This window comes from Plutella xylostella, chromosome 13, assembly GCF_932276165.1.
Source record: "Plutella xylostella chromosome 13, ilPluXylo3.1, whole genome shotgun sequence".
In the NCBI taxonomy this organism is placed as follows: Eukaryota; Metazoa; Arthropoda; class Insecta; order Lepidoptera; family Plutellidae; genus Plutella; species Plutella xylostella.
The window spans coordinates 4,252,384-4,278,569 of NC_063993.1; the positions used below are offsets into that span (position 1 = coordinate 4,252,384).

The following is a 26,186-nucleotide window of genomic DNA, read 5'->3' on the forward strand; positions in this document are numbered from 1 at the left end:
TTCAGTCAATAAAAAAACATTTTATTCCGATAACAAATAAACATAACATCTTATCACTGTGGTCACGCGCTGTCTTCATCGCTGGAGTAGAGCACGTTTCGGGGGTTCACCAGCAGCGGCCGGTCATCTGTCCGTGGCGGCCGGTCATTTGTCAGCGGCGGCCGGTCGGCTGTGCGCTGCGTCAGCACCAGCGTCTCCGAGGATGAGCTCAAGATGGATGAGCTGGAGGGGACGCTGGACGGCAGGCTGTCCTGTGAGAGAGAAGTGATAGTGATTAGATTCTAAATACCGTAGTTATATGTTATATGGGATATCGAGACCTATGGTTAGTTTAAAATTATGTAATTTAGGTTAAATTATTAAAATTCGACTCATGTAACTCACTATTCCTAGCTTTGTCTGCATGGCAATCATTTCTTCTAATGTGTATCGTTCTTCCGGATCAATATGCGATGTCATTGTGTCTCCCATTTGCCTCTCAATCATGTCTTGTTTCTGCAATAGAAAACAGTTTAATTTAGTCATCATATTCTGCAATAGTCGATAGTAGTCAGATCAGACAGTCCAGCCAAGTCAGTCAGCCAGATTTTGACAAGGCTTCAAATGTGTATCGAGCCACTTATGCTACGCATTATTAGTCACTCACCATATTCTCCAAACCATTTCCTCTATCAGTCAACACATGAGCAGATTTCGTGGTTTTACTGGCTTTCGTTTGTTCGACCAACTTCTGGTGCGCGCTTTGAGCCTTCTTTGCCGTGATGTTGATGCGCATGTCATTCGACTCACTGCGCTCCTCTAATTCGGACACCTCTTGTATCGGCGGGTGTTCTGGTTCCTTTAATATACTCGTTTCTTCCACACATTGCCTGTAATAATAGAAAAGCTAATATGAGGTAAGCTATTTATAGATTCGGTTATGTATTCCTTCCATACAAACAAGATCTACTGTCTACTCGTATGAGGTCTATGAAACGTAACATAATATTCCCTAATACTAATAGACCCTAGCAACATTGAATATCTACTGTCTCAAGGAGCACGAAAACACTATCTTCCACCTTCCTTTAACCAGAACCGACTCCACCGAACCCAAGGTCGTCAAACCAACACTCTGGTCCCACGAATCTAGGTACCTACACCTAAATACAATCACATGTCATCTCACCCTTGACACTGGTTGTTCTTGATGAACGCGTATATGTCCCGGAAGGCGTGCTGGATGTACGCCAGCGTCGTCTGGTCTATGGGCACGGAGTTGGAGCTGCCCGAGCTTCCTCCAGACATGTCGTAGCTGCGCGAGCTAGCCTGGAGCGACTGCTCTGACCCTGGGGAAGATAGTTATAACATAGTACATAGTCATATTTACTCTGAATCTAAACGGCAGTGACTTGCTGCCGCTACACGGGTTCGCTATCAGCATAGATAAACGTCACTATAACGCAATTCACCATAAATACGACGCTGTGATTGGCGGAACGCGCATTAAATGAGTTAACCCGTGTAGGCCTGCCAGGATTATTTTGTGATGAATAAGGATTGCAGATGTGTTACCAGTGGAGGCCGGTCCACGCCACAGCTTGAGCTGCTGTTGCCGGAGCGTCTTCATCTGGTCCACGAGCTGCTGGTTCAGCTGCTCCAGCTGCCGCCGATGCGATGCCTCCTCCTGCAGTTGCTCCTCGAGGAGCTCCGTGTACTCTCTGGAAACGATAGAGTAGGTATTAAGGCGACGTCTACACGATAAGGGTATGCTCGTGCCCTACCGCTACCTAGCTCGCTCGTATAAAAATAGAACAGACCTTGCATGGTCGTTATTAGCGTTTTGTGACACTCCATGGACTATAGAAATTCCCTCAAGGTTTGCATCAGGCGTCCAACAGTGGACCAGTAATAGGGGGGTTCCCCTCATCTCGCATAATCTTTATTGACCAAAACTCATTTCGCATAACTCGTATGGTCTAAACTTTTTTGGCCGAACCATCACTTTGCAAAGACTTATGTGGCATAAGGCTCGTTTCGTCTAAAACTCTTTAGGCACAATCTTTAAACACCTAAGTTTCGTTTGCTATAGTTTATGTATAATCTTGTTTCTCCTAATGATATCTTAATAAATAATATATTAAGTAGGTATGTAGTAAATGTACAAATTGTGGTATTTTTCTCCTACATCCCGAAAATCACGATAGTGATGTTGATTCTGAAGGCAGAAATTCTAATTTTAACGCTGTCAAACTAAAAAATTTGCTAGCATAAAATGACATTTACGGAAACAACCATAGAGTCGAATTTTAAACAAAGAAACATGGAAGTAATAATACAACAGGAATGCGCACTGCACCAAAAAAACGAGCCGACAGAGATAGTCAGCACGGAGCCCTCCATCTCTTTCTATTTTTGGTGACCATAATTTTAGGTAATTCATGAGACATCACTTCTAATCTATCATGTCGCGAATAACTGTCGATGGTCTCAAAGTCACCTATTATTCGAATAATTCGATTGCAATGTAGGTGTAGGTACGAATGTATTTTATAGTTCGACTGTAACGATAATAAACACTTGCGATGAATCGGGATTTATCATCGGGTTTAAAATGATGAAAATTTGTGGGAATTACTTGGAACCACCTTTGCTATGTTTCTTCATTGGAAGGAAAGCTGAAATTTAAGAAAATATAATTTTAACTAAATAAAATTAAGTTGGGTGTAGTGTTGACAAGAAAGTGTCAAAACAGGTTAACATTAAACGAAGCTATGTACCTAAAACGTGTTTACTCTGTGGGTGTTCCGTTTACATAGTCTAGTTGATGAAAATCATAAGATTTCTCAGCCTAAGTGCTTCCGCCGGTTTAAATGTTGATAAATTATCTTATAATACTCATATCTATCACTAAAAAAATCAACAGCTCATAACTCTGTACCAGCCTTATAAGATAAAACAGCCACAATAATCTACTTAGGTATTAAATAAATCAAAAAGTTGAATGAAACAGGTCCTAATTAATGGAAAGTGATTCAAAAGTACGAATGAATGGTCACCCTAACCATAACGTCCCTCACAACCATCTCACAACAGTATAAAACGTCATCCGTCATCTTGACATCTTCGGTCTTGTCGTAAAGTATTTAGAAAAACTACCAATATTTTTTATGAAATTATTATTCATACAAATACCAAATATTTCATTAAAATTACATGTTAATAATGATTTATTATAAATTTGTTTTTGAAAATGATATGATATACAGTAGTTTATGAGTTAATTTAATATTTTTTTTGCATAGCTCTCTTTGTACAAAATCTACTAAAGTTTACACAACTAAATCCTGGCAATTGTTAGAAAGAGAGGAAGGGCTCTGTCTTAACTCTCTCTATCGGCTCGCGGCCTCTTTCACTTCAAATATAAATCTTAAGGTGAATTCGTTAGGTCTATTTTTGTTTGCATCATTTTGGTAAGTGCGCATTCCTGTTGTATTATTACTTCCATGCAAAGAAATTAAGGTTTTGACATCGCTAAATTTAAAATTTCTGCCTTCAGAATCGATATCATTGAATGATTAAAAAATCGAAAGTTAACGAGCAATATAATTATTACAAACCCCATGAGATCGAAACCTAAAGATAGGTGCGACGACGAGCAAAGCGAGGAGGAACGTGTTAGGTGCACATGTTCATCAAAACCAAAGCGGAGCGCAGTGAAGCGGAGCGGAGCGTTTTCCAAACAGCGGAAACAATACAAGGCACCAGTTTGCGCTATAGAGAGACGCTCCGTCAAAGTTAAAGCCAAACAAATATTACTTCTTTGTATAAACCTATTATTAGGCTATTCAAGATTTGGCCATACCATTATTAGGCTAAACAAGATAATGCGAAATAACTTTTTACTAATCGAGATTTATGCCATACGATTTTCGGCAAAACGAGACTTTGACCAAACGTTACTATGCAATACGAGATTAGGCAAATAAATCTTAGGCCAAAAAAGGTAGAACCGTAATAGGGATATTATGTAGTAGGTACTCACTTTTCCTTTTTGGTCAGGTTAGGCTTCGTGAAATATTTGTTGGTGGTGGGATTTCGGGTAGTAGAAGCGCAGCGATCTTTTGTCACTCCACTCCTGTTTACAAACAAGGAGTTTTTATGAATCATAAAAAACACAAATATTAAAAAACTTAAAGAAATATTAAGTTAAAAGTTTGCTTACTTGGATGTCTTGCTCGAACCGCTTGAGATCCAAGAATACTGAAACAAGTTTTTTTTCTTTTTAAAGCTACGTATTAAAAAAGTCCTACTTCATAAAGTATTTTCCTCTTAGCGAGCCGCTGATAAAAACTAGAAGAGCTGGCCTAATGATTTTTACCGTGGTGGAAAGATTAGCCAGTCTGCTTAGGTGGTAGCAGCTAGCAACCAGGGTTGTCGCGGTATACTTTAACTTTGACATGGTCCTCTCTTGCAATAAATGATTGATAGTTCTACCTGTCCACCGAGTCCCCTCCTTTCATTCTGCCTGAGCGCGGCCCTCAGCTTGCCCAGCGCCTCGGCCGACACGTCGTTGTGTCTCACGTCGAGGACCACCAGCGTTGTATTAGAGGACATGACGTGTAGCGCCGCCGCCGCCGCCTCGTCAGTGAGGCCGCAGTTCTGCACGTCTAGGGCTGGGGATTGTAGGGTTGTTTAGTCAAAGGAAAGGGGATTTGTTGGGAAATGTTCCTTAGGGAGGGAGTTTAGACCTTGGGGATATGCACAAAGAAAGGTTCCATTCAGAATCCAATAGAATTTGAATTTGAAGACACTCGAGTCGTCGCTGCCGTCGCTCTAACTATAATGAGTGAGCGCGGCGGAAAACTTTTGTCACGTCTTGACGTGCGTGTCTTGCGACCCATGCTATGTATGCAGGTGCAGGTACTTGCAGCCCCATAGAGAATAGCAGAATAGAACAGTATTACATATGAGCTACACACACAGTGTCCTCACCCTTAATCCACAAGTCATCAGCCAGCACATCGGTAAGCTTGCTAAACCCGGCGTCCCCAAGAGGGTTCCCGCACAGCGTGATCCGCCGCAGCCCCGCCATGGCGTCTAGTTGGGGAAGACGGTAGCGCAGCGTGTGCACCCAGTTCTCACTGTAGCGGTGGATCTTCTGGTACTGGAATAACGGATGTGCTTTGATTGGTGAATGAAAAGAGCTTTGGATTTATTTTTACATGTATGGGTAGGTAAGGTAGACCCGCGAGTCGGGATGTTCAAAACATTACTGCACAAATATACCAAACTTTTTAAACTTCCGTTTGCTTTTCGTCTCACAGCCAATGGCGGGTATACTTAAATCAAACAATATTATTTTCTGCCAGAGGAGGTCTTTCGGGGACAAAAACTAATCATGAGTCTGAGTGGATAGTGTTTTACGCATCTCCATATCCCTTCTCCTTATATCCATCTTCCGAATGTAGCCATCTACAACTACCACGCATCTCCACTCACCTTAACCAACTCAGCAATATACCCAGCGCCAAGCGGCGTGATCTCGCACCCACTGAGGTCTAGCGTCAGAAGCGCGGGCAGGCAGCGCGCCGCCGAGCACAGCGCCAGGCAGCCTGCGTCGCCCACCAGGCAGCGCGGGAGATACACGTGTTGGAGCGAGCTGTTCGATAGTAACGCCTGTTGGGGAGGGTTTAGTTGCTGTAAATTGTTAAGGTACTGGTAGGTACTACAGGTATGTGTGTGGTCAATGGGGGAGGGATAAGAGTGTAATAGCTTCAGCAAGTCCAGTGGTACCTACGCAGCGCGAGGCTATGAAGTTAAAGTTACTAGATCTGCCGAGATTTACCTAAGTAGGTAGGTATAATAGGTCTATGATAAAAACTCCGATGGTCAAGAAAAAGAAGGATCGACAGGAGGGCTTGAGTCTACGTCGAATCGCAAAATTGTCTCCCCCACTCGCAAGTGTTTATGAAGTTTTTCCATTTAAACAAACCTAAATACCAAATTTTGTAATTAAAAATGTACCTCGCACAAAGGATTCAAATACGGTATCTTCAAGGGCAGGCCCTCTAGCAGTAGCGAGTCCAGTAGCGTGGTGTTGGTGAGGAGCTGGACTAATGCCTCCACCAGATTGTTGAGCATGAAGTTGGTGAGCACCACGGCGCGCTTGTTCACCGTCTTCGCTAGACGCTCGCAGTCTATTTGTTCCAGTACTGGAATGTGAAGTTTAGTAGAATCGTGATGATCAAGATGCAATGCAGATTTGCTGGAAGTAGCGTTTTCCGAGGATCAGGAAAAAGAGTATGCCCTAGGACTTCCTCAAGAGAGCTTTGCGACGGTGTACCACCCTTCGTTTGACTGTACGTGGTCTCCCTACTATATCTGTGCCCGGATTCAAGAATTATCTATGGATCACTGCTGTTTCAGCTTGTAGAATATCCAAAATGTACCTACCTACCGATTGTAAAATGAAACATAACATTAGCTTTTATTATTTTATTAGAATCTATTAGCTGATAGTCTTTTCTAATAACTGAGACTAAGATACAGCAGAATATAGATACCTCAATAGATGACTCACCAGTCTTAACTTGCTGTCTGCATTTAATAGCAATGGAATGCAGGCTCAGATCGCAGCTCAGTGCATTTAGTATAGGCGGCCAGTCGGCGTATTTAATTCTATCGACGCAGAAGTCAAGCACGGTCCCGTTAGCGGTAGGCAACACGTTGTTCAGAGGAGTCAAGTTCTGAAGCTTGCAACATCGCACATAACACTGCTGGAATATCCGACTGCTCTTCGCATCCACCCCCTTACCGACCATGTCTTGTAGAAACACACACGCAAAGATACGTGTTATATGCAGCGGCGCCCGCTGCCGTAAGTAAAAAAGCTTGTGCTATAAATATTTATTGTGTACAACAACCATCGAAAACTGTGTTGTTGCTTTGAAAAGCTTTGAAATTAGAATCGATTTGACACGTGGCGTTGTCAGTGCTTTTAGGTTTTTATTGATATCAACAAAGACAAACTATGTAGCCTCCAGAACCTCCTTATGTTATGTTATGGCTCAGAAAAATCAATATCCTAATGAAAAGTTTCTTGTATAAAGCCTATATGATAAATATGGTTATAAATAGGTTCAAATAAAATTCAAAGATTTATTTTATGGGTTTATTTATTTAAATCTGCATATTTGTGACATTGACTAAGATATTATTAGATTATGATTAACAGATGTAAAAATACATTCTTTGTATTTTAAACAGGGTGTTATGGAATGTAAAAAATGTTGATTATAAGGGTGCGAGCAATCGGGCGTAAATTTTAGATTTTCGTTGTGAGAAGTGTATTTCAGTCGCAGATCGTTATAATTTTCACGCTCCCCTCGACAGTGGTGTCAGAATACGCGACTCACAATTCACTAAATTACGCTCGTTTGGTCTCGCTATAAAGGGTCGCATTCATTGGTAAACATAAGTTGCATTGAGTTAACAAATTCTCACCGATAGTGATAACATCTGAAGCCTATTCTTTTGTTTCAGATATTAAATAGACTAGTGCAAATGTCAAATTGAAAAATATTTCCTTGATGTTTGATATTATTTAACTTGTCATTTTAGTATCTGAGATAATAGACTAGACTTTAGATCAGCTTTAGATGCATCTTGACAAATACTAGTTTACCAAAAATTAATAGGAGGCAAGCTAAACATTGCAGCATTTATAGTTATCAACTTATACAAATTTGGAGATAATTACATGTAAATAAATGGAAAAACACCTTCATTGGTAACTAATTCTTAGAGAGCCTCAAAATAGGACATTTCAAAATATGCTATCTTGCGTAATAGAATAATACCTAAGCTGACCTATGCGGTTACTTTCAACACTTATCATAAATTGTGATATCACATAGTATAAAACACTAAATAATAATAATAATAAATACCACTGAAAATTAGCTTATTAGAACTAATATATTTATTTACATACTAAAAATATAAGTTAAAACAAATTTTTAAAATCTGCTAATAGATAAGAATACATCTTTTCGTTTGTCCAAGATAACGATTTCAATTAGCATTATGGTAAGTTAATATTTTTGGTTTTACTTTTAAGCAAACATATTAGGAGTCTAATGATAAGAGCCATCACCACTTAAATATTAATATTAGATCACATTTTTATAAACTCCCAACCTGTGATTGATTAATATGGTTAAGGGCCTCATAATGTAAGTATGCCTCATAGGCTAATTTTGATTGACACAATACATATTATATGCAATATTATTTTACATAACAGTATAAATACTCATTAAATACATACTGCTTATGGTATACTGAAATTAAAAATTATTGAACTGTGGCTGTGCCATTATCCCTTTAGTCAACAAAAAATAATATAAAATCTACATTCAATATAAATTCTCATAAGTATGTAATTGTTATCGTCATGAAATATAATATAAAAAATGTGTAAAATTATCAACGAGGGTAACTCATACGTGGCACGCAAGTTTGGAAGATTTTGAACAACATTTTTCGCAAAGGCACGAGTTTCAGGTACAAATGTAGAAAAAAACGTCATCTTACAATATAGCACCAACAATGGAAGAGAACGCTATTGTAAACTCGCGTTTCGTTATTAATTTACTATAGTTCCAAGAGATTAACTTAAGTTACCATCTTGATGGTCGTAAAAAACTTATAGTATCAACTGTATCTTGTAAGACTTTACTTTGTCATGGTATTATTACAGTAGAATACTTAACTATCAATATTCTGTATAATCTATAAACAGATACACCTATCTGCAAACATAAAATCTGTTCACTTTCAAAATAAACTTACAAGTTACACTGTATAAAGATATCCGTCTTATAGCAGCCATTTCTAGATTGCCACAAGACGTCCTCTAATAAATATAGAATAATGTGGATTACGTAACCAAATTACCAGTTAGCTAGAAGGTTCAGTCCATGTGCGTGACGGTGTAATTGTTCAAGTTAGTGGCTAGTCTTTGGTCGGACTCGGGCTGTTCGCCGTCACTCTCTGACGCACTGGAGATGGAGCATCTTCTCACCCACTCGCTCTCGGGGTCCGAGAATATGTTCCTGTCTGCCAGCTCGTCTTCTTCATCCATCGCTTCGATGTCCAGTTGTTCTGGAAAATAAAATTCTTTGTGTTATTTAACTACTTTTACACTCACGTCACGAGTAATAAAAAAGCAAAAAAAGTTCCATCTGCCATTGATGTTCCATATGTCACTGGAACTTTTTCATTGCTCGTGGGTGTAAATTTACAAGGTATAAAATGTTATCTGGTTTTAAAGAAAATTTACATTCGCATTATCTACTACTATCGGAGTAATCAATGCTGTAAATCTGGCTAAAATATAATCTAAATCGTGTCATGAAACAAATTCGTGTAATAGAGGTAGTTGCACTTGCTTAGTATTAAAGTGCAATTTTAACAGAATTGCTGTTGTTTACTGAAAAGCATTGATTGCCACGTGAATTATGTTTACATGTATACCTATAGTGACTTGTTGTGTTTAATAGATTACGTCTCAAATGAATCAACAATAAACGGTGAATAACTACTGAGGTGACCTTAAACCCTTTTATTGACCGAATTAAATTGATAGCAGGAATCGGTTACAGTTTTATCCATATAGATAACCAAATTATCTATAAACCATTCAACAGATTAATGCGACATGCATGAAGTTACCGCTATAGATACACACATACATTTGCTTGCAAACTCATAGATTTGCTTCGCTTTTTAAGATTTCCTACAGCAAGGGCATGATAGAATTTCGTATGCCTCTAGCGGCACCTTACTGCCAGGTAACAGATGAAAACATTAACTTTTTTTTTAGTTTTTGCGAACTACAAAATCCTATGGGTACTAAAACTTCAGGGTTTGAAGGCGCAACCATCATCACCCGATGAAACATCTTCAAACAATAGAGTTAACCCAGAATTTGTCATTGTCGTGTGATTACCCAGTTTGAGGATTAGTCTGATTAGTTGTCAGTAGCTACTGCCCAGGTTGCATTGGATACGTCACCGAGTAACGCTCTTTACGTACAACAAACCATGGACCTAATCTAGAAACATATAAGTAGTTACCATTATCATGCACGAGGTCGGCGGCCCAGTCGTTGTCGAACTCGAGGTGGCGGTTGGCGTCGCGCTCCGCCGGCGACTGCACCGCCGCCGACTCCGCGTCCGTCACGTCGTAGATCTCCGTCAGCTTCATCTATGTACAGAGGACCGGGTTATGTCATGTTTAGAGTAAGAATGCCCGATCTGAATCGATCTTTTGAAAGATTGATTCACGGCAATACGATCTACCGACCTTTTGAATCGATTCAATGGAATGCGATCTGCAGGTAGATCGAATCGTATGCAGAGAAGATCGCGGAGTTGCGTGAAGGAACTTTGTACTAAGGACTAGGCTGCATTCAAAGAAGGCAAACTGCTCACTCAAAAAACTAGTAAACTGTGAACACTTTGCAGACAACAGGTACCTACGCTACGCCTCAGCGGCCTAAAGTTTGCCTACTGGGAATGCAGTTTTACACTTGTAGCCTAGGACAAAGTGTTGCGGTACCCCTTGAAGAGGCATACCTAATATCTTCAACAATGGAAGTAAATACTTATAATAATTATTATGATGCCAAGTTCCATAAAACAAATTACTCTTCTACTTTGCATTTCTACATTAAATTACTACTGAGTTATACTTTCACTTATCAGCGTTTACACGAAAAAACAAATTTCGCAATACAACAGCACCAATGAAATGATACACTATCAATTTACACAGTAATTAAGGCATGACGTCACGGGCCGCACATCCGATATTTACTCATTATGCTGCATGTTGCAATTATTGTGCATAAATGTTGTTGTAAACAAAGCAACCGCTATCGCACCGACCAACTGCTCGCAGATAACGCATTACGTAGAACTGCGCTGGAAGTTCACATCATTAGCTTGTGTCATTTACAAAGTAATCATGTAAATTAACAAAAAATTGTTGTTGTTGTTGAAGGCCATTGATGGCTCAAATTATGCCAAATGGGAATCTCTACCGTTTCGTGGCCATAAAGAACAAAACAAAATGTTATGAATTATAATTTTGTTAATTTGTTATATATTTGTAGAACACTGGAGCAACCCTTTTCTAGATATCTTTACTATTAGGGCCCAACTGGGCAATTTCTGCCAAAATTTGATATGATAGGATAGATTTACAATTTTATTGCACCAATGAGCAGCTAGTAACCACGGAGATAATACAGAAAGATTAGCTTTATTTATATTAAATAACTTTATGTAACTTGGTAGTTTAGACACGTAAGAGATTCTGCATGTTTATAAAACAATTATTATAATTTACAGTGGATTTAGCTGACGTTGGTTGTGGCTATGAGCGGCATCGCGTGATATATGATACCGAATGTCTTGACATTGACAGACGTAAGTGCATAACGATCAGGGCCATTTGAATCATTTCATACATTTTTCTTGCTGAGCATACATTTAGAGCAGAGTAGATACTGCGATAGATAGGTAAATAGATAAACTATAGCAATCTAAATAATAATTAATATTTTATATTTAGAATACACTAGGTACGTCTAGTTAGCACTGTTAGCACCTATTCGGTGCCTACTTTGTAACAAAATAAAATCGACATCGAATCAGGCTAATTGATAAATAATCAGACTTGTCCCAAAAAGTGCAACATTAAAGGAGCAAAAAACTAAACAAAGTGCGATAACCCCGCGTCACTCGTATGAATCCACCCTTACTATCGGACCACATTGACGTCACGCGCCGCGCTCCCATTGGCCGCAGATAGCCGGGGTCGGGCCTCGCCGCCCTGCGCCCGCGCAATAGAGAAAGCCGTATTTTTAAAACACACTCTGATACGTCAATAACTGCGTAATTAAAATTAATTATCTTAAACTGGACTAGGTATTCAGGTCAATAACTATATTTAGATATAATCAATAGAAAGTAAATAAGATTAAGCTCATAAGTACAACAACACAATGCGGACCCTACGCTGACTGACAAAAGTATCTAAGAATATTTGGTAAACAGACAATTAGTTCTTTTATCACCTCTAAAACTAATTAAAGTTTCAATCAGTGGCCACAGCATCTTAACAGATGATGATAGTTACAGCATATCCACAGCAGAGGCACTAGGTGGAGGACCAATAGTTATTAATCTATAAAAATAAAATTAATTCTACATTGAGATTCATAGTGAGTTCAGAAGATTCAGAGATCATGACGCACAAAGCCGCCCATAAATCAGGATAAATAAGATGATATATCAAGGAAGAACAAGCTCACCTTATTATCGCTGTCCAGGTAGTAGTAAGCCAGCAGTGCGTCGTTGTGTGACGTCACGCTCAGGATGTGCTCGAACGTGTCAGCGTCTGACAGAACCGTGTCTCCGTAGGAAATGCGCACCTCGCTCGCCCGCCTGGAATATAAAACAATGTATTATTATTATTATACCACCAACTGTATCTGCCGAAGAACCGATAACCGGTGGGAGGCTGGATGTGGAACGGTGAATACGATCCGACAGACGTAGAAAGGGGCGCAATCAACCCGCTATAACGAAGTCCTTAGACAAATAGACAGGAGGTAGTGGTTGGATGAGGAAGGCAAGATGACCTTGTGTTGTGAGTTGTAGTGCTCCTTGGGAGAACTACCACCATACCATCTAACTAATGATATATACGAGAGATATGGATACCATTGTGAAGAATATGTCTAAGATAGCTGTAATCATATTGTAACAAAATATTATTTTAATTACGCATAATATTGACAGAATACTATCGACATTTACCAACCTACTACAACAGTAGGCACTAACTAAAGTCAACATTAGCTAGCTACAGATATTGCGCTCAATAACAATCATAAATTATAAAATGTAATAAATGGATTTTCACACATATTATGCAGAAAAATTTATGTAGTAAGCATTTTGCAATATGTAACAGAAAAACAAGATAAAAGGATCATTTCTAACAAGGTCAAATATTATCTTATTATGAAAATTGCGTAAAACACATCAGATACAATCAGCAGATAATGTAATACCACACGCGAATTTTTTGATAGTGTTTTCATTTTCTACTTCCTGGTAAATACTTATTAAATAAGCATACCTAAATACGTATTGATAATTTTATAGATGGAGTGGCTTGTATCAACACAGGCATTTCATAGCTGTATTGTTGTATATCATGATCAAAATTTCTTTGCTTAGATTTCTTTTCTGACGAGATGATCTACCGCTACACTAGTGTCAATCAAAACTGTATCAAATATTCGAAGATGGCGATAGAACATGTTCACAATACTTGCACAACACGGGAAGTGCGTCAGCGCAAGCTTTTGTTTCAGAATTATCAACAAAATATTCGTTATTATTATTATTTGTTTGCACTCGGCCTGTTTGTTTGTTCTTGTTGTTTGATCTCGATAGCAGGCACAATCCGCTGATACTGCCGCGTTCTGGGGCTCACTCATTCATCAATCATATGAAACAACATACCCAAATTTCATCTGATATACACAGTACTAAACACAACTCTGAAAATAGCATATTATGGTATGATTGGATAATTCATTGGCGTATGTGAATCGTTTCCTAAGGAGCATACTTAGAAGATGATAAAATAAATTTGGATGAATAACAAACATTTTGTGTTTTATTCATCCAGTCCCGATACTTTTTACACAGAGTAATACTTACATAAAACTAATAATTATAAAATTGGATAGACGCAAAAAAAACAGACGTGATACCTACAAAGGGTCGGAGATGGAACATCGTCAACTTTGCATCGCATGCAAGTACCCGTCCAACTCTAATAACTACTTAAAGGATCCATGATGCTGAAATTGCATTAAGACGATTACACCCATGTTGCTTCAATATGTAGTTTAAACCTACCATTCTGGATCCATTAAATACTAAAATTTAATTGCATGAGTAAACTGAACGATAGAGAGATACACGTGTTGATAAATGTATAAAATTGTGTGTCAAGTGCACCGATCGATGCTTTGTGACTTCATTGACACTATCAACTTTATTATGAGATGTATCCGAGTAGGTTAATTAGAAAGTCAAACGTGTGTTGTTTTTAATTACCCCACTAGGAGAGCCAAGGCAAATGGCACAGAACTATAATATGCAAAATAGCTTAAATCATATTTATGTAATTTGGCTGTAGGTCAAGTTTGTCTTAGGCAGTAGCGGAATGAGAAATAAGGAAGGCCGAGGACAGAGTGTTGTTCCTAGGGCGAGGCCTGTAATAGCCTGTATCTCCAGTATCTGCACACTATACTTGTATGTACTTCATGTATGACTATTAATTGACAATTATGTCAGTGATGATGAGTCAAATGAAGTACAGAATAAACTTGGTTAAATAGACTAGCGCTTAAGATCTAAACAATAGCACAATAGAATTCAGTTCAGTAAGTGAAGATGTAGACACAGGGCAAACCTTTCACCTTTTAAACCCCAGCACAGTATTCAATTAATCATTTAGTTCCATTACATACAAATCATGAAACAAAGAAATATATTTTTGTACTTATTGTGGCTATTGTTTGTGCCTAATCACTTATTTTCATGACATCATTTATTTCAGATAAATTATACTTATTGTTTTTGTACTTATGATATTAATTTTCAGGTAAATGGTATCTTGGACTTTGCTCGTAGTTTTATACCTAGCTATTAACATAGTCTAGCAGACTCTGTCTTGAAATTGGATGACGCACAATGACTTCACCTAGAGTCTCGTAAAGAAACTTTAAACTTATCTTAAAATTGTGGTAACAAACTAATGGTAATGATCTAAGTATCTAGGTTCTAGGTGTTAAAATGATGAGATAGTTTCAGTATAAACCCCATTTAGAAGGGTCCTGTCAATGTCTTGAATCCAAGCCTACCGTTCCGAATATATGACGTTTATAGTATTTTAAATGAGAGACTCATAAGTGTTCATTCTAGAGAGGGAAAAAGGCATTTGTGTTGTTTACTGTATAGTGTCTACGTAGTTACCTACCATACCATGAAATAGATACATTGTATAATGTATACCAAACAAAACAAACATTCGTAGGTCTTCAGGACAAATAGAGGATGGAGTGCAATATCCTGAAATATAATTAAAACGATAGCGAACACGGATGCATTCGGAAAAAGATAATAATATGACGTTGAAGGTCGCTAATAGAGATTAGATTAGTTAAAACCTAATGGTAATTTATAACGTGGAAAATTATGATTCGTATTTTTTGTCTTCTATAAGTTTACGATGTTAAATTAATTTTCCAAGAGCAGGAAATCAGACCATTAACTATATTACAAGGACTACGTTCACCTTCTATAAAAAGGCACGTGTTTAACGGAAGTTAATTTTATATTATCGACTAACGAGAAGATAATAATAGACCGTACATTAATAGACAATAGATACTTATTTATAAATTGAAAGGTGCAATCGTTGTCATCAAACACAGGCTCAGATGTACCTATAAAAACCAAACATTAGCGAATGGACTTCTATCGAGGGTTGTTGTTTTCTATGCATCCCTATTCTACTTTGCTCTATCCTCTATCCCTTATGCCATGTAGTTAGTCATAGTATTTTTTTCGACAATAAGTTTGTTTATCATTGTGTTTTGTACGACTGTCATATTCTTCTTCCATGTCAGTTTAGCAAATCGAGTCGTGGAACAGGCATAAAAATGTGGCAGCGACCGACGTCGTTTGGTTGTACGCAGCGACGACGCAACGCTTCTATGGGACCTTGCCTCCCCCTTAAGAAGATATCGTTCTAGTAGGTCAGGAGTAAATCCTCCCAAGTTCAGGTAAAGGGCATAGGTGTTATGTGTGAAAATACTCCATGATCTGGGTGGTGGTGGTGGTATCACAGTCACAATATTTGGTACCGACTTTATAAACCCACTTATTTCTAAGGGTTCCACAACTGTCTTAAGTTTGTACGACTGTCCTGACAGAAGACCATCCATCTCGCTCGCACTCACCGTCTCTCCATCTGTCCGGCCTTGTCACAGAGCTCTCGCTTGCGGTCTGCGGTGAGCTTGTGCTAGACCTCCGCAGCCACATACCATAACGTTTGTAAGACTATCCTGACAGTAGACCATCTCGCTCGCACTCACCGTCTCTCCATCTGGCCGGCCTTGTCGCACAGCTCGCGCTTGCGGTCCGCGGTGAGCTTGTACTAGACCTCCGCAGCCACATACCATAACGTTTAAACTATGACGACAAAAGACTATCCATCTAGCTCGCACTCACCGTCTCTCCATCTGACCGGCCTTGTCGCACAGCTCTCGCTTGCGGTCCGCGGTGAGCTTGTAGTAGATCTGCGCGGCCACGTCGGAGCGATCATGGGCGTAATAGACGAACCCGTGCAGCTGCTGCAGCAGGCTCAGGCTGAGCCGCCACAGAGACTTGCTCATCTTCGGCGTGCATGATACGAACCTGGGGAGCGAATGAGCTTGTTAATTGTACAATCATAAGAAATGGTACAAGTTTCTGGGTTGTAAGAGAATATGTATCACCACGTTAATTGTACAATAGTTACAAATCTCTGGGTTATAAGAGAATGGTAATTAGGTAAGAATATGATTGATGTAGTGGATGATTAACGGGATGATGGTGTAGGAATGTAACAATATGGAATTTTGGTTTTAGCTGAGAGAGGGTTAAACATTGGGTGCAAGAGCCTTGCACTTTCAGTCTCAAGATATGCAATAGAATAATTAAGTACTGAAATATATGTATAGGTATTAATTGGTCTCCTTGAGTGCATTAAATATTGTATCTATCAACAACAATGGGATAAGTACAGCTATTTGTGAAGCTTTTAGAAAACAAATAGAAGTAGATATGTCAATTTACATTATTAAGGAGGACAACAATTAATTAATAGGCAAGCGGGACAGAAGCGCATGAAACAAAGCGGTTTGATAATGCCATTATGCAGCGGCCGCGGTAATGAGGCATTCGACTAATGTGCAGGTATAAACACACGCACATTACTTCCGATTTACAGGAAACCGTATAGGAAGGCATAGCACCGAGGTATATTTTAGCGATCGATGCCATTACAGTGTAGTGCAGAATATGGCAGAACTGCATTGCTGCAACAGTGACTTCGATCTTATTGAGATAAGGATTAATTTTATTCTGAATTGACTTGCTTACTTGCATATTGCAAGCATATTTAATGAGTTAATGAGACAACTTTCTTATTAACAGGTTACATTACTTTAAATATAGTCACAATATTGAGATTTCCCCCACCATGTAGGCGTTCATTCACTGTCGAAATAAATATTACAGAGTTTATTGTACTTTTTCGGGGTTTATTGATAAATAAGTGCGTATAGCAACAATAATTATGAGGCCATTGTGATAATTTTTATCTATTTGTACCTTATATCAATTTAAGTCTTCATTTTTGCCATTTTACTCGTAGACTTTGCTTTAATTATGTTCTTCAGGGTGTCATATTAGTAGAAGTAGGTGAGGACACCAACTTCTTCAAGACTGATGTCGATGTAATACCTTTCCTAAGAAATAGCCATAGCCATAGCGAAAGTAAAGCGTAGACCACTTTGTACGAATCCAAAATTATCGATTTGTGAATTTCGCTCTATATCGTATAGTAGTAAAGTAATAAAGATAAATAACTAAACGTGTTTTACTTATAAGACTTGTAATATATTTTGATCATTTCTGTAGAAAACAGGAAATTAATAAAAACAAGTGCGCTAATCAGTAGTATGTTAAGATTAGATTAAGCCAACATACAAACTTTTTTAATAAGAAAAACTGAATAAAAATATATTCGCGCAAGTGTTTGACGTAAGCAAATGTTACAACACTTATTTTACCAAAAAAATATGTAAACATTATTTTAACCCTCGAATTAAACTATCCTTGAACTAAAAACAATGATTGAAAGATAATGTTATTGTGTCACAGAATGATAAAGCTTACAATAAATTGTTACAATAACATCCAGTATGCTTCGCTCATAATTATAATTTGTGTTGTATTTTCTATGTATTGATACTAGGTAGTTATATACTTTACAAATAATGAGAGTATAATTTACAAACCGTGAAATAATGCTGTTTTGAACTAATATGCATGAGAAATTTTATAAGCAAAAAAAACGAGAACGATTTAAAGCAGTCAGGAAAAACAGCCTAACTATAGAGCACAAAAAATGGCATAGGTACTAAACATAAGGAGGACTGATGATAATGATTCTTTGATACACAAAGAGTTGCCAAATGACCCTAATGACCACGCGCTAGAGTCCACCACCAGACGGCACGGTTCCCAAACAGACTACAACTAACCTAGTCATGTGGTTGTTGTGGCGTCTACATATCTTCCTACGGACATGCACATTGCGCACCACAGAGTACTGAAGAGCGTGCGTCTCTACTCTATCACCGATATAACTAGAAAAGCAGGGATTTGTTAGTGCGGGCCTAATAGGTGCAATTACTGCTTACATAATTCAGCAAACATTGCGTCGGAAAGTTAGTTAGGAGATCGGTGTTGCAAAAAGTTAAGTGTGCCAAAGGAGGTTATGGAAGTATTAGCTCTCTAAGTTCATAATTTCCATAATTTGATTAACCGTTAACCTCATTTTGGCTTTCTTTAGTATTTTTACAACACCTGTCTCTATGGAGTACCTAATCTAAAAGCTATAGAAAAATATTGCTCAAGTGAATGTGAAATGTGCATTATTATTTTTAATCAAAAGTCTATTTGTAATGACTGTCGCCCTACAAAAAAGATTCGGAATGGCGTGCCACCACCACTACTCAAAACACATTATGTAACAAACAATTGAGTTGTATTGTTTAGGCCGCCAGGAATGCAGCCATGGTGCAAGAAGATGTTTACATAAACACAGTAAGAATTGCGCAGTGGCAGTGGAATGACAACAGATGTTGATGACGTCATTCATAGCACTATACTGTTCTGAATTATGAAACTAGTGCGTCCGACGCAAATTCGATCAAATTAAATATTATTACAGTAATCATACTCATTTTAAGCGGCATACTTACTTGGTAAACGTAGCATACATGATGTCGATGGGCACTCTGTACGGTATGGTGAGAATGGATAGATACTGCATGCCTCTCTGTCTCATCACCCAATTCACTAATCCGTGGTTTGCAGAATCGATCGCGTTTTGGAATATCGTCATCACTGTGTCGGGGAGGTTGTCTACTAATGCGTCCTAAAACAAAGAAGTTCGTTTAAAATGTTGCAGAGTTGCAGGAGCAGTTGAGAGGAGTTCTATGTATGTTTTTATGTGGCGCTAAATTGAGTTTATTTCTAGACGCACGTGACCAGATGCATATTCATAGCCGCACATCACACATACAACCAGGCAATCACATAGAGGTGTCGGTTTGTTATTGTACGATATAATGGCACGTTTTGTTTACCGAAGTCACATTGCACATGACTCACACTCATAACATAACAATATACCTCCACATCTCGTTAATAAACAATTTTACATAATTCATCAACGCTGTTGATTCAACAGCCAGAATTTCATGGACACATTCGAATTAAAAAGAAAAAAGTTACCTGTCTATGGGTTTTGCATTCTTCACACTCGGGGTCGTAATCGAAGGAGGTATCGTCCAAAACGTCTTGCAGTTGGAATGTGGTCTGCACAGCCAGGCAGCGCGTACAGGAGATCAGATTATTCCGGTGAAGGAACCTCAGCGCGTCGTCGAAGCCCTGCTTGCACATGTTACTCAGCACTTCCGGTTTGGGCGGAAACAGAATGCGCGCGAAACGGTTGATGTTTTGTTTTGAAATCTCTATGCTTGTGTTCGCTACGTTTACCTGCGGAAGGAAATGTCGTCATGTATCTTGTAGGTAAGGGTGAGCGAAATTTTCTGCCGCGCACAACTCACAAAATTACGCTCATGTGGGCTCACCCTAAAAATGGATTATTATTTATTGATACCAGTCTACAGTGGGGATTGGTGCAAAATATACGCATTTATGGGGATCGATTGAAACTTGCACGTGCAATCTAGACTAGAGCCGATCGTTTGCTGGTTAGTTTAAGTTCTCAGATATATTACATAAGTTGTATTGAGGGCGCGCTCTATTCGACGTAAATTGGCTTTTGCAATGTTCATATTTAAATTCGGTAACTTCAGATTCAGAGAAAATCGCTGCTTCGGTATAATTACATTTAATTGGATAAAGTGTCCGGGGTTCATAATGTTAAGGGTCTGCAAGGGGGAATCGAGGGTTGGCATTGTCATAGAATTATGTAGTAAACGATGCTCTACAACCTTGAAAAAAATCACACAGGTAGCCGAAGAGTCTAGCTAGGTGCTGAATGATTCGAATTCAAGTAAATGATTATGGATAACTGTAAATAAAATTCAGAATATGACGAAAAACCAGAAAATCACACTCCCGTATTGTAACAACTTTGTCGTAATTATTAAGAATTTTCATATGATTTTTATCATATTATAAAGTTAAAGGCTTGGACTAGGCGCTAAATACCTTGTTTTTTAATAAACACACACTTATTTTGTGTAAATTAATCCCAAACTTGAGCAATTTTTTTCCCTCAAATCTTCATACAAATATCTATGGCGGCTTTCTGTGTTATAAAATCATAAACACAAGTGACGTTTGACTCAGTTGGCCGCTGGCCTCCAAAGAAGGGTCACGTCGGTTTAGGCAGCACTGACAGCTCGCGATCTTATCGTGTACAGATACAAAATCACTGCACATTGGTTGTCATTGCACTTTTTCAACTTTTATGACACCAACATAATTTGATTTGAAATTGAGGAAGCATAATTCTTCCAGTATATTCAATACATTAAATTAAATTAGATAGTGTGCAATATTCTCGTGACATTACAGTCTCGTAAAGGTCTGATGAGGAGCAGGAATATAGCGAATGGATCTAAGTGATGACAATACGCACGAACATTAGGTTAGGGATCAAAAATACAGTCTCTTGGTGCTGGTTGAGGTATGGTCTCGTGAGGATCTGATGAGGGCAGTAACACGGTGGTGGCTCAATTTTATTTCAAAGATGTTAATAGCTAAAAGCATCGAGTTTAGGCTATTAAGTATGTTTTTCAGAGAGAGAGAAAGAGATTTTATTTTTCCTCTGGATGTGTTAGGTTTACTGGGTTTACTAAGTTCATTCTGTTAATGGCATCAAGTTGTTATGTGTTCATAAGTAATAATTATTTATTAACAAAATGCTGTTGGTTCTCCACGAAAATGTAAAAATAAAAATAAAATAATTAAAAATAAATTCGTAACGTAAAATTGTCAATGACGGAATTTCTTCTATAGACAGTAGCCACAAAAAAAAACAAACGATAGATGGCGTGATTTGAAGATAAAGATACATTTATTCGACACATAGACAGCAACAACAAAAAAAATACAGATTTAAAGAAAAGAAACACATACTTATACAAAACGACAAAGAAAAAAAAGAATACACATCAAAATAACTGGAAAAAATATAAGCCCCAATTTACTTGTGTGGGACAGGGAGTACCATAATATTTTTTTTGGGATACTCCCCATCTATGCGAAATATCAGCTTGATATGTTTACCCGTTTCTGAGAAAAAGGGCGGTGACAGACAGTCAGTCAGACAGACGGACAACAAAGAGATCCTATAACGGTTGCTTTTTTTCTTTTGACGTTCGAAACCCTAAAATTAAGTAAAAATATTATGCTGCTACCAAAAAATGTACTTAAAGGTATTGAAAAAGCGGTATACAGGGTTATTGGTAAGTAGACCTGATCCTTTCAGGAGGTGATAGAGGAAGGCATTTCCAGTCGATTATACCCTATAATGCATTATCCGAAACTTAACCATTTCTAAGATATTTAATATTTAAAGATTTTTTGAATTTTTGCCAAAATTTCATGTTTAAAACCGAAAATAAAAAACTAGCCATATTTCAATACTTATGAAATTTTACGTCAGTAGTTCATGATCATTTTTTATTTCAATAATTTTGGTGTTGTTATTTAAATACCTTCAATATGCATATTTTTGTAATGTGAAAATCAAGCCCTTTCATTTGATACCTTACACGGCAAAGTTGAATTATTATTTTTTCGATCATCACGTTATGTCCTCTAGAGGGCGCTATGTACATTTTAATGGAACGTCACATAGCCTATAACCATCGCGCCATCAATACGCTTCTAACAATACCTCATACATCAAAATAGAAACTTTGTTGGACATGACTGTGTCCTTTTACCATGGAAAACGAATATTTTTTTTCGCGAATTTGCAAATCTCGTAGAACAAAAGTTGTCCAGAATGACTCCTTGAGTCATCCCCTTTTGGCTTAGTATAGCCCTTTTGCGACACTATGTATTTACTTTGCTTTGTCGTCGGGGTTCAGTTGGCTGGAGGATGCCCGAAACTTATTATCTACACTTTAATACTTGTAGTTACCTTTCTACAAGTAAATACCACATTTGTTTGAGAAAGCTAATCGGGTTCCGAGTATAGAGTAAAGTGGCACCCCTATTAATTTCTACTCTTTCCTGGTGCCTACCAGTGTAAGTAAGAATTATACTTACTTACCCTAAAATCACCCAAAATGTACTTGAACATAATTGTCAATAAAGTTGGCGAGTAAAAGTTTATCGACCCACTGTGCAAACTTACATGTGTGCGTATCACTGCGTGTGCTGTGTGAAGAGCATTGAAAACCCAAAATTGGCGCGGCACGTCACCCTGTACGGGCCCTTAAACATAATACCTATTATTAACGAAAGGGCGCATTATAATAAGTAAAAAATAAATACGCAAATTATGGCAATTTGATGAACACCCATTAATATTATCGCTATTTACTTTCTAGACCTTTCTTTCTAATTATACCGGCAAGCAACAAATCATTAAAACCTTATTAAATCATTAAACCATTACATGTTTTACAGGAAGTAAGTAGTTTTTTCTGTGCTACTTTCGACATAGACAAACAGGTAAATACTCAGAGGTGGCATACTGCCACTGCCGGTAATCAGTAGAACGGCTGATCTGCCAAGGACCCGATAAACATTGAGCAAAGAAGGCTGCTTTGAGAGTTGAGATGCTTCTTGGGAGACACTCATATCTAGCAGTGGAGGATTAGCCTTACATTATAATAATAAATCTGGACATCACCCAAAAGACGACTTAAAACTTAGTTTTTAAATAAATTGTAATAAGAAAACTCACTAAGATTGTTTACCTTTTATGCCGTATGAATGAATGCTGTATACATATATGAATAATTTTTCATACTTACATGAAAGAGTTGTGAGCTAAGGTCGCGCGGGCATATATCGCTCTCGCCACAGAAGGGGCTGACGGTGATGGTGTTCTCGTCCAGCACTGGCAGGTTGTCGCTGAAGCCGCCGTCCATGTAGCGGATGCCGTGGAAGCGCGGCGGCAACATGCCCGAGAACACCGGCACGAAGCATGACGCTAGTAGTGCCTGGAAGAGATGACTGGGTCAGTAAGATGTTGTCACTTGGTATTTTTAAAAGTAATGGTAATGTAGAGTTTTTGAACTTATTTCTTATATTATAGCATTGGTACTAGGGAATGCAATCTCGTACGAGATTTCCACCTAGCGAGATCTCGCGAGACTAAAAACGCAGTCTCGCGAGATCTCGCAAATTACGAGATCTCGCGAGATTGGGAGAACGTCAATAAAAATATTATGCAAATGCTTGTATTAGGAACTAGTAACTGACATGATTTGTAATTAAATAGTAACTTCATGCATTAAAATAATGTAAACAAGTTTCTTTTAAAAATCAACAGCAGAGTACTTATTATTTTGTCTCTAACTCTAATAACATTTGTTTATGTCTATACGAGGGATAATGAACAAACAATCTGATGAAGACAGAATGTCAATGGCAGATGAGAAAGCGGACAATTTTTTTTTAAAAAACATGTCTATACCTAATTATTATAATGTCCCTACTGTAGCTAATAAGTTCAAATTCATACAATATTGGTAACAAAATAATGATCTATATTAAGTATTGCTTTAGTTTCAATAATTAAGAGTAATACAACATGACTGTTTATAAATAAAAACAAAAATTTAACTTCACAAGTTTGAAATAAATGTTGTGAGATCGTATTAATCAAATACAATAAGTTTAAAGTAGAAGATGAAGTTATCAAGGTACGGAAAGGCAAGTTAGTTTGTCTGAAAATGGCTTGTCAAAAAACACATATTTTGCATGAAAAACACGTCGTCACGCTGCATTTCTCGATCTCGTTATCTCGCGAGATCTCGTACAAAATTTGACGAGATTCAATCTCGTAAAATATAGCCGAGATCTCGCGAGATCGAGATCTCGGCGAGACGAGATTGCATTCCCTAATTGGTACAGGTGTCTTTTGTATGCATAATGCATTTACAATTAGGCAAGTTAACATAAACTAAAAATCATAACTACACACCTGCATCAAATCTTGCCTCGTGGCAAATTCGGAAACTATAACATTCTTTCCATCATATACCCTGGTGAGGGACACATGCAGCTTCCCACTGACGATCTTGTGGACATCGTGAGGGAGGTGCTTCTCCATGCCCTCGAGTAGGACATTCTGTACATTGAATGACGGGCTGAAGGGCCCGAGCGACCCGGCCCGTGCTTCTCTCACTACTCTTAATACATCTGATGTGATCTCACCTGAAACAAATATGGAAGAGTTGGATACCTAGACTAATAAAGGGTTAAATGTAAAGTTTGGTTCATTTGTAATTGTATAATTTAATAAGACTCGGCCAAGATACCTTTGCCCAGCAGTGGGACCTGTGGGACACAATAGTAACCTAATCCCATGTCCCACTATCCAATCAAAAAATAAGGAGAGATGCAACTGTTTTAAATTTCATTGCAGTGTATGTATTAATATTAGTATGTATGAATTAATATTGTAGGTAGCTAAAATACTGTAATAAAATTTTCTATCCTGATCCTATTCAAACAAAAAACCTTTGCCATCAACATTCATCAAGAGTGAGCGGTTTGATGGAATTTAAAAAAAAACTATAAGAGAGTGAGGAAGTTAAAGTTTGTCAATACAAAGTAGATCTAATATTGGATCCACTCATATGATAATAGTATAAAGAATGTTAAATAAACAAAAATATATTCCACATACCTATACAGTAAAAATATTTGAAAGCTAAGTTTCTAATAAATTAGTTTCTTTCCGATATTTATAATAGTTTAAAAAGGTGTAAAGGGTTTAAGACCTATTACTTAGGTGTAAATTAATTATACCTGGAATATATTGAAATGTTTGGATATTAAGTTTTTTTTGTTATAGTCATACCAACCAAAGAAAAAAAGATAACATTGATAAGCTACATATTTTTTCAAACTGAGTTAAAGACATTACTATACAAAACAGATTTCGGCAATATTGTTGCATTACCATTGTCATTTTTTATGCACATCTTTTTTAACCCATAATATTATAAAAATATATTTATTATGACACTCAATAATAAGTTGTTACAAGATTAGCAATACAATTCTTTTAAAGTAGGTACCTATACATAAAATAATCACATTCAAAATGTTTCTAAACTTAATAAACCGAGAAAACTTACCGATAGGAACGTCACAAAGCAAACAGCAGGCGGACAAGGCTCCGAAAGAGGCACCAGAAATCTTGCCCAACAACAAATGTGGAGCATACTTCTTAAAACAAACTGCAACACCTACATGATAAATACCCAAGAAACCACAGCCAGCAAACGATAAATTCATTATTAACTATGAATTTACATTAATTTGAAAAAGATAGCTTGCAATAATGTTCACTCACAAAAGTAACAAGTAACAATGTCGATTTGGAAAAGCTATCAACAAGATATTTAAATAACGCGATGTGATAAGATAATGTAATCACTGATATCACTCCGTAGTTATAAACTTTCTAAAGCAAATTGAACAACTGCTACTGCGTAGAGATAAACGTTTTCACTGCGATTGCAACTTGCGAACTGCGAAAAATAAATA

General features: G+C 37.7%; 1 protein-coding gene across 1 annotated transcript; it reads right to left on the reverse strand.

Annotated features, from left to right (window-relative positions):
- LOC105386219 lies at nucleotides 1-26,180 on the reverse strand. Its single transcript, XM_011556736.3, has 20 exons — nucleotides 25,775-26,180; nucleotides 24,613-24,845; nucleotides 23,438-23,626; nucleotides 19,707-19,970; nucleotides 19,172-19,347; nucleotides 16,371-16,556; nucleotides 12,365-12,497; nucleotides 10,122-10,251; nucleotides 9,001-9,147; nucleotides 6,007-6,194; nucleotides 5,482-5,658; nucleotides 4,975-5,146; nucleotides 4,477-4,655; nucleotides 4,205-4,242; nucleotides 4,025-4,117; nucleotides 1,555-1,700; nucleotides 1,169-1,328; nucleotides 647-869; nucleotides 385-495; nucleotides 1-251 (listed from the first exon to the last, which is right to left on the reverse strand). The coding sequence occupies exons 1-20, from the start codon at nucleotides 25,932-25,934 to the stop codon at nucleotides 63-65; spliced, it is 3,294 nt and encodes a 1,097-aa protein (XP_011555038.3). The 5' UTR covers nucleotides 25,935-26,180; the 3' UTR covers nucleotides 1-62.
- Between the last annotated feature and the right edge of the window lie 6 nt (nucleotides 26,181-26,186).